Consider the following 12,273-nt stretch of genomic DNA (forward strand, 5'->3'; position numbering starts at 1 on the left):
ACAGAAATCCCAGAGAACCTGAAAAAAGAGCCAATAAGGCTGTGGTTACCAGAAGGACCAAGCCCTCGGTGGTCAAGGCCCGTGAGCTGGGGCGGGAAAAGGGGCAAAAAGGCCTCCTTGCCACCTCTCCTTACCTTTTGGCTGTTACATTAGAGCAGCAGGGGCAGGCAGAGGATGTGGTTAGCCCAAGCACCTCGCTGTGAGAAAGCAATGAGTTTCTCGGGTGTTTGTTACCTGCCATCTCATAGGGATGGTTTCCCCCCTCCCCTCCCAGGTGATGTGATATTAGCACCAAGGGCTTGGCCCCCTGCCCACCAGCATCTCTCTGCAGGGTGTGGGGGTGGTCTGCTGGGCCTTGGGGTGCCTTCCACCTTTCCCAGCCAGCAGCCGCTGCCAGAGGGCTGGGGCCTTGTGCTGAGCATGGCTGGGAAAGGTTGGCAGTGCTGTGCCCCTTTTCTGATGGGGTGTCTGAGACACACCCCCCACGCCCCAAAAGCAGGCGCCCCAAAGCACGCCCCAGTGCTGTTGCTGTAGGACCCACAGGCAGGAAACCATCTTGGGTCCAGCTGCAGCCACAACGAGCAGCCCACGCTGGGGGTGAGGAGTTTACTCCAAGCGCGGAGGCTCCCCCGGGGAGCTTCGGCTGCTGCTCACCCGCTGCCAGAGCTTCTTCCCCCGGGCCCCTTCGCCGCTGGGAAACTGAGGCACGGAGTGAGGCTTGCCCCGGCCCTGGGAGGGAGCGGGGCTGCCCGAGTGGGGCTCCCATTACCCGGCGGCGGCTCCGGGAGCATCTTCCCCGCCTCCAGCCCGCCCCGCCGGGCTTGCCGGGACCGGGGGTGACGGTCGGGACCCCAGGGCGCCTGCGCGGCTGTCCCCCCTCTACACCCCGCTCCTGCCTCAGTTTCCCCTGCGGTGGCCGGACGGGGCGGCCCCTCCCGGTCCCCGCCCCAGCCCCGCTGCCGGCCCCCGCGTCGGCGCCGCGCAGCGCCCGCGACCGCCGGGCCATGGAGCTCATCGAGCTGCGAGAGCTGCAGCCGGAGCCGCGGCCGGCCCGGGGCCGCCTGGAACGGACCAACGCGTTGCGCATCAGCCCGGCCCGACGGCCCGGCCCCGGCACGCACCCCGACCCGCGGCTGACGGCGGCACCGGGCGCCGGGCACCGCTTCGAGCCCCGGCGCCGCGGGCTCCACACCTGGTGCGACCTCTGCGGGGACTTCGTCTGGGGCGGCGGCAGGAAGAGCCTCCAGTGCCGCCGTGAGTACCGCGCCGCGCCCCGGGCCTCCCGGCACCCCCACGGGGCATCCCGCCAGCGGGCACCCTAACCACCGGGCACCCCGACAGGGCACTGGCCATCCCGCCAGCGGGCACCCCCATCACCGGGCACCCCAACAGGGCACCGGCCATCCTGCCAGCGGGCACCACCACCACCAAGCATCCCACCACCGGGCACCCTGCCCCTGGGCACCCCGATGGCACAACGGGCATCCCTCCAGAAAGCACCCCTGACAGGGCACGGGGCATCCTGCCATCGGGCACCCTGACGGGGTGCCAGGCTCCCCACCACCACACACTCCCACCGGGCACTGGGCATCCTGGTAGCGAGCACCCTGACTGCGCAGCAAGTCTCCCACCACTGGGCAGAAGTATCCTGGCACCGGCCACCCACACCAGGCACTGAGCATCGTGTTACTAGGCACCCCCACCAGGTACCATGCATCCCAGTACCAGGCACCTGCACTGGGCGCAGGCATCCCAGCACTGAGCATCCCCACTGGGCACGGGCAGCTCAGTACTGATGACTCACACTGGGCATCCTGGTACCAGACAAGGCCACTGAGAGCTGGGCATCCCTGTACTGGGCACGCACACTGAGCATTGGGCCTCTGGGCACCAGGCACCACTATCGGGCACCAGACACCTCCATACTGGGCACATACACTGGGAACTGGGCAGTCCCCTTCAGGCACTGCACATCCTGGTACTGGGCACCCACACTGGGCAGCCTGGCACCATGTACCCCACCAGGTAGTGGGCATCCCAGTACCGGGCACTGAGCATCCCAGCCATCAGGTGCCCACACTGGCCAGTCCAGGGAGCACGGGCACTGCGGTGCTGGCCAGCAGCGTGGCACAGCAGTGTCCCATGTGGGTGCTGCCCCCTGAGCCCGCAGCACTGGCACAGCATGGGCAGGCAGCTGGACATACTGGCACTATGCACCAGCCCTTGGCCCACCAGGCACCAGTACCCCCCCCGGTGCAGCCACGGACCTTGATACCCAGCGCCGTGGTGGTGACACTGTTCCTGTCCCCGTCCCCAGACTGCAGCTTCATCTGCCACTACCGGTGCCGGGCCTTGGTGCGGCTGGACTGCAGCGGCCCCCCGAGCACCAGCGATGAGGACGATGGCAACGAGCAGACACTGGAGAAGGACACCAACGTGGTAGGGCCTGGCCCATGTCTGCGAGGGAGGGCGTGGGCAGGGGTTGGCTGTGCCATGCTGTGCCATGTGAGGCCACGCCATGTCAGGGCAGGCTGTGCCGTGCCAAGCTGTGCTATACCAGCTTGTGTAGAGCCACACTGGGCTTTGATGTGCTGCTGGGCTGGCCTGTGCTGTGCCATGCCAGGCTGCACCATGCCAGGTTGTGCCAAGCCTTGCTGTGTTGGTGCTGTGCTGCACCAAGCCAAACGATGCTGTGCTGTGCTGTGCCAGGCAGTGTCGAGCCACGCTGTGCTGTGCTGCGCGTGCCATGCCGGGCTATGCCACACTGGGCTGTGCCAAGCCATGCTGGCCTTCACTGTGCTTTGCCGTGCCGGGCTGTGCCGAACCGTGCTGTGCTGTGCCAGGCTAAGCTGTGCCCAGCTGAGCTACGCTGGCCTGGGCTGTGCCCGGACAGTCCGTGCTCGCCGGGCCGAGGCACGGGCGGGTCCGGGCGCGGGTGAAATCACCGCCGGAAGCGGGACCGCGCCGCACCGCCCCCTCCCACGTCACCCCCCCCAGCCGGGGCGGGGCCGACAGCAGGAGCTGGGCAGGGACGGGGACCGCGCCGAGCCGGGACAGCACCGCGACAGGGACCGGGCGGAGCCGAGCCGGGACAAGGAGTGAGCCGGGCCGAGCCGAGCCGGGACAGGCACCGGGCCGAGCCGAGCCGAGCCGGGCCGGGCCAAGGACCGGGCTGAGCCGAGCCGGGAGCGGACCGAGCCGGGCCGCAGCCCGGGGACCGGCCGGGCTGGCGCGTGGCCGGGTGTGCCCGTGTGCCCGCGGGCTCAGCGGGGCCGCGGGGCGGGCGGAGCGGGCTGCGGCCGCCGCCGTGGCCGTGCCTGTGGCCGGGGGCTGCGGGGCGGCGGCGGCGCTGGCGCTGCGGCGGGACGGCACGGGGGGCAGCACGGCGAGCAGCGGCTACTGCAGCCAGGAGGACTCCGACTCCGAGCCCGAGCTCTTCTACACAGCCCGCACCTCCCTCGGTCGCCGCCCGCGCCGCCGCCAGGTCGGTCCCAGGCCACCGGCCGTGACGTCACGGGGGGATGACGTCAGCCGGGGGGGAGCGCGCACACGGCCCCCGGGCTGGGTGCTGGGGGACAGGCGAGGGTGAGCTTGGTGTGGGGCCGGTTGTCGCCCCGTCGTGAGGAGAACGTGGGGGGCAGGCGGTCTTGTCTTGGAGCTTAGCATGGCTCTGCCGTGGAGCTAAGCATGGTCTTGCTATGGGGCAAGTGTGGGAGCAAATGTGGCCATGCCGTGGGGCAGGGTGGCTCTGTCCAGTTGGATGGATGCAAGTGTGGTGGAGCAAGCAAGGCACTGTGGGCTGAGCAGGGCTCTGCTGCCTGGCTTGGCCATCCCATGGCCCCCCAGGCTGGAGCTGCCCCCAGAGGGGGCAAGGGACACTGCTTGGGAGTGCCAGGGTGAGCCCCCTGGGGCAGCCTCACAGCTGTCCCCACCCCGTGGGGACCCCTGCAGGGTCGGGCAGTGCCTGCATGCCACGGGATGGCCCGTAGGGCTGGGAGCCCCGGGTGCTCCCCAGCCCTCCAGCGCTGTAGGGACATGTGCAACTCCATACGGTGGCCCCGCAGCCCTACATAAATACTCATTAGTGGGTGCCGGCGGCGGGGATGCTGAGCCAGGATGCCTGTGTGTCCCCGGTGTGGGGCCAGTACTTGGAAGCAGGTGCTGGCGGCACGGATGGGCTGCACCCCTAGCCCAGCCCAGCTCTGCTGCCTGGGATCCTGGGGCATCCCCCTGGCAGTTGCCCTGGTGCTGGGCTGCCGGCACCCTGACTTGGGGATGCTTGTCTGATCTGGGGTTCTGGAAGAAGATGCCCAGCCCCGGAGTGTCCTCGCAGCAGGTTCACCCATCCCTGCAGCCCCAGGGCTGAGGGCTGGGGGAAGGGGGTGTCTGGTGCCAGTACCCCTGGAGCAGGGCTGGGGCTGTGCTGAGCTCAGCCATGCTTCTCCGGCACAGCTCAGCTCCACGCCAGCTGGGCTGATGCAACCCTGCACAGCTACCAGCATGTGTGTCAGCTGGCATTCCAGGGTGGGCTGGGGGGCCAGCAGCATGCCAGGGCAGGCACAGGGGGGTCCTCCTGGCCACAGTGCTGCTCAGTCCAGCTTCTGTTGTGCAGGATGAGCCTAGTGAGTGGGAGAAGGCAGAGCTGGACCAGGCACAGGTGGAGCAGCGGATCAAGGAGTACAACAGCCAAATCAACAGCAACCTCTTCATGAGCCTGGTATGGAGTCAGTGTGGGGTCAGTGTGGGGCCAGGGGGTCAGCGGTGCCCTGCCCTGGCCCCACTCACCCCCCCCACCGGTGTCTCCCAGAACAAGGATGGCTCCTACACTGGCTTTATCAAGGTGCAGCTGAAGCTGGTGCGCCCTGTCTCGGTGCCGGCCACCAAGCGGGTCCCCTCCCTGCAGGCGGGGCGGATGGGGCCGCACACCCAGGGGGTGAAGCGCCGCACATCCTTCTACCTGCCCAAGGGGACTGTCAAGCACCTGCACATCCTCTCGCACACCCGTGCCAGCGAGGTCATCGATGCCCTCCTCCGCAAGTTCACCGTTGTGGATAACCCCCGCAAGTTCGCCCTCTTCGAGAGATCTGAGAAGGATGAGCAAGGTAGTGAGTGCTCTGGAGTATCCCTGTCCCTATAGTGGTGGCTGAGTCCCCGTGGTGGCAGTTTCCCCTGGGTGGTGGTGGCCTTATGGTGGCGGCATCCCCATGGCAGTGGTGTCCCCATGGTGGCACTGTCCATGGTGGCAGCATCCTTGTGGCAGTGATGTCCCCATAGTGGCAGGTTCCCCTGGGCAGCCACATCCCCGTGGTGTCCCCAGTGATTGTGGAGGTGTCCCCCATGGCAGCAGTATCCCCTATGGCAGCAATGTTCCCCATAGTGGCAGCATCCCTGTAGCAGTGGTACCCTCTTGGTGACAGTGTCCCCTGTCACCATGGACATGTCCCCCATGGCAGCGGTGTTCCCCAAGGCGGTGATGTTCCTGTAGTGGCAGCATCCTTATGGTAGCAGCATCCCTGTAGCAGCAGTGTCCCCACAGTGACAGTGATGTCCCTGTAGTGGCAGTGTCCCCATGGCGGTGGTGTCCCTTCCGCCATGACATGTGGCTGCCGTTGCAGTGTACCTGCGGAAGCTGGCTGACGAGGAGCAGCCACTGCGGCTGCGGCTGCTGGCTGGCCCCAGCGAGAAGGTGCTCAGTTTCATCCTGAAGGAGAATGAGACTGGGGAGGTGAACGTGAGTACAGGGACAGGGAGGGGACTGGCACCCACACCCCCAGAGGATGTGGCCACGGGGGAACGTGCTGTGTCCCCGTTGCGATGGCAGCCCATGTGCCTGCAGTGGGACGCCTTCACACTGCCGGAGCTGCACAACTTCCTGCGCATCCTGCAGCGGGAGGAGGAGGAGCACGTGCGCCGGCTGCGGCACCGCTATGCCCGCTGCCGCCAGAAGATGCAAGAGGCACTGGCCACGCGCACACCAGGGTGACCACCGTGTCACCCGTGCCCGTGGCCAGCCAGCGCGCCGGGACCCTCGCCTGCCGGCGGGTGGGGGCACAAGGCAGGGGGGGTGGAAGGGGGCACCCCGGGACCCACCGGGTCGACACAACCCCCGTGGGGCTGGCCCGGGGAGTGGGGTCCCCGGGGAGAACGAGTGTCCCCGGGGGAGTGGGTGTGCCCAGGGGGGCGAGTGTCCCCGGGGGTAGGCGGGGTGGCGAGCACCAATAAAGGCATCTTGGTGACGAGGCCTGGCCTGCGGCGTGTCCTTGGCGGGGAAGCCGGGGTGGGATGGCTGGGACGGGACGCCACGCCAGGAGCCACCGCTGCGAGCGAGGCGGGGCGGCGGCGGGGGAGGGCACGGTCACGCGCCGCGCTCACGTGACCAGGGCAGATCCTCCCTCCCCGGTCACGTGCGGGGGGCGCTGCGCGTGCCGGAAGTGTCGTAGCGCGGCAGCGCACGCAGGGGCGGTGCGCTCGCTCGGTGTCGCCGGGCGGCTCTGGGCCGCTTCCCCCTTCCCCCCACCCCCCCCCACCCCCACCCCCCCCCGCTCCCGCCGCCCCCGCCATGGGCGCCAGCGGCTCTAAGTCGCGGGGGCTGTGGCCCTTCGCCTCCCAGGCGGCGGGCGGCGGCGGCGCTGAGGGCCCCGGCGGGCAGCAGGCCCTGGCCCGGGCGCGGGCCGCGCGGGCCGCCACCCCCTTCGTCTTCACACGGCGCGGGTGAGAGGCCGGGAGGCAGTTGCCGTAGCAGCCGGGTGGGGTGTTTCGCTGCTGGGTCGCCTCGGGCCTACACGGGCACCGGCAAGGCGCCGGAGGACAGGCCCTGGCCTGCGGCGGGGGGACCGGGGGGGCGAGAGGGGCCGACCCCGACAGCCGCTGCGCCGGCAGCGGCCGGCCCCCGCGGCTCTTCGGGGGTAGCGGTGTCGGCCCGCCCCAGCCCCTTCCCGGCTCGGGGGTTCCTGCGGCAGCTGGCGGCAGGCTCTTACCTACTCGCCTCCCCTCTCCTCTCGGCAGCTCCATGTACTACGATGAGGACGGGGATCTCGCTCACGAGTTCTACGAGGAGACAATCGTTACCAAGAACGGGAAGAAGCGCGCCAAGCTGAAGAGGATCCACAAGAACCTGATACCTCAGGTAGTGCGTGGAGAAGGGTGGGGAAAAGCGAGTGCCGGAAGTGCCACAGTGACAGCTGAAGACCCAGCTGTGCAGCACGTGGGCCTTCTTCCTCGGGGGCATCTTCTTGCCGGGCTTGCTGGGAAGGTGAAGGCTTTCTGCAGTGCCCCCCCCCCCCAGCTTCTGCTTCAGAGCTGTGACTCCTGTGTGTCCTGGCTTACATGCACATCACAGCATGAGGCTGTGACAGGAGAGGCAGAGCTGGTGACACCTTCCAGCTCACGTTTCCAAAGGGAAGTGGTACTCCAGCCCTTTAGAGCTGCCAGGATGGGGAAGATAAGTCGCCTGGGTGTGTGTTGTGGGGCGCAGAGTGCCAGGCAGCCCTCCGTGGCCATGATGTCCCATTGCTGAGCACCTTCCCCAAGGTGTGGGGTGCTGTGCTTGCTCAGCCAGTGTCCTGTTGCTGCAGAGGGCCAGACCCCGGCTTTGGGAGCAGCAGCCAAAGCCCATCACCTGCTAATGAGAGTGTGTGTGTTCCCCCCAGACACTTGGCAGTGACAATGGTGTTGACCTATGTGTTTTGCAAAACTCTCCTCTTAAAATAAGCAACTGTGGTCAAGCTGGGTAGGGGCTGGGGCACTGATTGAGAGTCTCACTACAAAAGGATAGCCTGCCTGTAGGGAAGCTTCTGGGGGTATAAATGGAGAAAAGGGGCGGATCAAACCAGGGCTGGAGAGAGACCCTGCAGGAGTCTTAGCTACATAAGCAGAAAGGCATGGCTTTAGCAAGTGCCTGGGGTGAGCTGTCGGTGTGCTCTGAGGGCTGGGCAGACCTCTAGTGGAACAGGACCCCTCTGAGTGCTGCACAACCAGTTATGGGGGGAAGCATACAGTGCCACTCCCCAGGCTGGCGTTCTTACAGAGGCGGGCTTGGGTGGTGGGGCTGACTCCTCAACAATGTGGCTTGAAACTCACCAGGCTGGAGAGAGCAGGTACTGGCACTAAATAGCTCTTTGCGAGTCCAGGCTTTTCTCTGGCTCTGCATGTACAGGCCCAGCCCCAAGCCCCTGCTCCCCCCTCTCCTCCCAGCCCCCACCTGCCAGCATGTTCTCCCGGTGCTGTAACAGGAGAAGGCTTGAACAGGGCATGGGAAAAGCGCCTGTAGCTGGCGTGGAGGGAGTGTGCATTCAGCAGCCTCCCCTCTGGATAGAAAGCTGCTTTTCTTGTGTGCCAGCTGCCCTGGCTGCTTTCTCTCATAGAGCTCTTTTCATTCTTTTAAATCCCGTGAATGAAAGGTGCTGGATGAAAAGCCCAGACAGCCAATATCTGCCAGTCACGCACCAGCTGCTGCACGGGCAGTGCCTGGCAGAGCAGCTCCCTCCTTTCTCACCCTGCTGAGCTCCAGACCCACCATGTGTGGCAGCCATCCGTGCCGCCCTCGGCTCTCCAGGGACCGGTTCGAAGGGCAAAGTGCTTTCACCATGTGCTGTTCTCCAGGAGTACCTGGTGCCAAAGCAGCTTTATAGACTCCTGTTCCTTGAGGGTGTGGTATCCTCTGTTGTACTCACAAGGCTTGTGGCTGTTGTTGGGTGGTCTCTTCTGCTCACCACTATGATTCTTCTTTCAGGGCATAGTGAAACTGGAGCACCCTCGCATTCACGTGGATTTCCCTGTGATCATCTGCGAGGTGTGAGTTGCCAGACATTGCTGCCCGCAGGCAGGAGGCCCTGCCTCACCACCCCCAGCCTCACCAGGTGAGGCTGTGTTGCATTCCCACCCAAGGAAGACTCTGACCGTGCGGCAGGGACAGGGGCTTTCCCCTCTCCTGGAGGTGAGGTGGGACAGAGCAGGCCAGGCTGGGCTTGGCTAGCACTCCTCACAGGAGATGAGTGGCCTTGTGCAACGACTGCTTAAAAACATCCTCGCTTGAGTCAGAAGACTTAAAATACCTTTTGTAGCCTCTAGCTGACGTTTGATGGGTAACTGGAATTGCAAACAAGCTGCTGTGTTTGAGCTGTTAAAGGGAGAGTGAGCCTGCACTTCTCACCAGAGAAAACCCTCCGCTTCTCAGGTATGCGGCCCAGGGAGAGCCAAGGCAAGGTAATGTGCTGCCTGGGGCCCCAGGGTCCCTTGGGCCTGGTGTTTAGATGGCCAGTGTTGAGGCATGATGCTTGACCATGGGTGTTAGATGATGCTCCCCTGGATGGGTCCGTTGATGGAGGATAAATGGGGCAGGCCAAGGTGGGGCTGGTCTTGAAGCACATTTGGCTAGCTGCTGCGCTCTTCTTGGGAAAGGGACGGAGGTCAGATGCCACTGTCTTGGACCTTGGTTTCTTCCCCGTGTATGTTTCCCATTTATGCCAGCTGTGGGGAGGTTGGCTTTGCCACTGCCTGCAGTCCCCCTTCCTGCAGGAGATCTCTGTGGTCCATGGCTACTGCTGATGGCAGCGAGGTCCCCAGCTCTGCAGCAGACATGCCACCCCTGTTAGCAAGTGGGCTTCTGCTGAGCCCTGTCCCTCGCCCACTGTGGGGCTGGGCTGCTGGGCAAGGTGTCTCCTCCCCCTGCAGCCATCTTGAAAGTACCTCCTGGTGGGGTGGGCCTTGACAGAGCCAAGCAGGAAGAAAATCATCTCTTCGTTCCCCATCCCCCAAAAACAATCGATTGGTATCCCTATCTGGCTTGGAAATCTCCCTGGCAATGTGAACTACGGTTCCTCCCGCATCACAGCTGGTGGCAGGAGGAGAAATGCAATGCACTTTAAAGGGAGGCTTTCTGCTCCATCTCTGAAGGTCCTGCTCTTTTCTCCTCTTTCCTCCTGTTTGAGAAGGTTGAGGTTGGCTTGGCAGCACCAAAAAGCCTCTCACCCCTGCGCGGAGGCCCCGGGGTGCTGAGCCAGCTGCCGCAGGGCCGGGGAGAGGCCTGACCCATACCACCCCTTGCCAGCATTATGAGCCACTGCCGCCCTGCTTAGCTGCCCCCAGACCGGGCAGGTAGAGGAAGACCATCAGCGGTCACAGCGTTAAACTGGGTCAGAGCCTGCTCCCCACAGCAGCTGGCTTGGCTTTCCTCCTCTTTCGTTCTAGAACTTACTTACTTTCTAAGCACTTCAGACGTTTGCTACCTCGATTTTTAATTTAGGCTGCTGGCTCTTGGCTGCCAGCCCTGTCGGCCTCTGTGTTGGATGTATCCATCCCCACGCCCGCTGAGAGCCGCCCCGGGCGTAGGGCCACATTCCCAGCTTTGGGGAGATAACAGCAGCAAGGCTGTTGCTGTCTTCCTGTCACCACCTCTTCCCTCTGTGTCCCCCCACCCGCTGTTCCCATCGACAGGAGCGAGCATGGAGGGTAAAGCGGATGTGCTGGCTGCCACTGGGCAGGGAAGCAGGAGGGCAGGGCTGTGATCTACACTGTGATGCTGGGCGCTTCTTTCAACATCTTTTGTTCTCCTGCTTGCTTGAAAGTCTTGTCTTAAAACAATCCCCCACTGAAGTGTTTCTTATTTGCACCACCTGCTCTCGAGTTTCTCCTGGGCTGGATCTCCCTGGGAAGGGCATCCCTTGGGCTCCAGAGGAGAGCAGGAGCTGCTGTCCCCAGGAAGAGGAGAGGAGAGAAAGCCGCGGCTGGGCTGCCTGTGCCACCTTGCCCTGATGCTATCTGAGGGCACGGGAAGCTGCACCAAATCTGTCTCTGGTACAGGAGAATACAGGGAAAGTGGAAGAGGAGTGGGGAAGGGGCTGGTGCAGTTTGCCTGCCCTAACAGGGTGCCCCTTGCCTGGCTACTGGCCAAAAATCTGGCTACTGGCCTGAATGCCTGGGAAGGGGAGGTAGAGACTGAGACGAGCTTAGCAAGGATGCTTTTGTCCTCCCTGACAGGCTGCCCGCCCTTCCCCCAGGGCTTCAAACATGCTTCCCCAAAAAAACACGCCTTCTCCCACCACCCCCTCCCCATGTCATTGGAGTGGCAGCAAACCTCTGGAGGCTGCCCACAAGCTGCGTGGTGCCCTGCTTCTTCCCAGGCTGGTCTCCTGAGCAACCAGCCCCCAGACCCCCTCCCTTCCGCTGGCCTGTAGCCCTCCTGCAGCAGGGCCTTGGGAGCACCTGGAGGGATCTAAAAATGTGAAGGTCGCTGTAAATAGTATCTGTGTCCACTGTGGTGTTGGATAAAGAAAAAAAAAAAACAATTCCTTTCAATTTTTTTTTTTTTTTTTTTTTTTACAATTTCTGTGTGACGTGCTTTCCTGTGTGGATGTATAGCCAAACCATACTCACTGATACTAGGCTCCTTGCTCCTTTAATGTGTGGGTAGGACCCATGGATGTGGGAAATGCACACTGTTTATGGTCCTTCCTCCTAGTGCATCTGTCCACTTTTGTTAAATTTCAATAAAATTATTTGTAGACCCCACAAGTCCCAAGAGCTGTCTTACATGGGAGGGTGCGTAGGCGAGCAGCTGTGTAGGTGAGCAGCTGTGCTCATGGGTGGAGGGAGGAGATGCTAGGAGATCCAAGGGGAGGTGGGCTTTCTCGTGCTGGTCTGTTTGCTGCTGGCACTTTGAGACCCCTGTTTTTTTTGGGAGAGCGATGTTTGCACACTGGGCGGTACTGGTGGTAAAGGAGCCATGAGTCATGGCCATTGCCAGGTGCTCCAGTTTGGTACTGGTGCTGGCAGGAGCTGGTGGCTTTGTCAGGCTGTGACTCTGCTTATAGCTGCTGTGACATCCTTTAAATGCATAACTAAAATGTGTTTATATAAATATATGTAATTTGCTTGTTCAGCCCAGTAGGTCTGGAGCTTGGGCCCCCTCTCCCTTTCTATGTGGGGAGGGAGGCCTGAGGGACCTGGGTGTTGTGGGCTGCCCAGCTTCAAGCTGACCTCTTCCCATCCCTCCACTGGAACCCTGAGCCCTACGCCCTGCGGAGGAGAGGATCTGCCTGTCCACTCCTTCATCACCTGCCCTGTCAAATCTGTGCCTTATTAATCACCGGGGCCTGATGACTTTCTAGAAACCAGCATGACCCCATGACCCATGACGGGATGCTAGTCGTCCATGGGGTGAGTGTGATCTCACTTTTGTGCCTTGTGTCCTGTCCCTGGCAGCCCAGCAAGTGTTTTCCTGCAGCCACCACCACCTCTCATCATTTCCTCCGCGCAAGCCGGCTCGGAAACGAG

The 12,273-nt window shown here is 63.4% G+C and overlaps 2 protein-coding genes across 2 annotated transcripts; both read left to right on the forward strand.

Moving 5' to 3' along the window:
* The first annotated feature begins 976 nt into the window (after positions 1–976).
* Positions 977–6,239, forward strand: RASSF1 (Ras association domain family member 1). Its single transcript, XM_040591965.1, has 6 exons — positions 977–1,254; positions 2,318–2,439; positions 4,613–4,717; positions 4,808–5,102; positions 5,616–5,731; positions 5,837–6,239. Exons 1-6 carry the CDS (start codon positions 1,005–1,007, stop codon positions 5,981–5,983), a joined length of 1,035 nt encoding a protein of 344 aa, XP_040447899.1. The 5' UTR covers positions 977–1,004; the 3' UTR covers positions 5,984–6,239.
* Positions 6,240–6,447: 208 nt separating this feature from the next.
* Positions 6,448–11,508, forward strand: TUSC2 (tumor suppressor 2, mitochondrial calcium regulator). The gene is made up of 3 exons (XM_040591966.1): positions 6,448–6,711; positions 7,006–7,126; positions 8,732–11,508. The coding sequence occupies exons 1-3, from the start codon at positions 6,560–6,562 to the stop codon at positions 8,795–8,797; spliced, it is 339 nt and encodes a 112-aa protein (XP_040447900.1). The 5' UTR covers positions 6,448–6,559; the 3' UTR covers positions 8,798–11,508.
* The last annotated feature ends 765 nt before the right edge of the window (positions 11,509–12,273 follow it).

This window comes from Falco naumanni, chromosome 4, assembly GCF_017639655.2.
Source record: "Falco naumanni isolate bFalNau1 chromosome 4, bFalNau1.pat, whole genome shotgun sequence".
NCBI classification, from domain to species: Eukaryota; Metazoa; Chordata; class Aves; order Falconiformes; family Falconidae; genus Falco; species Falco naumanni.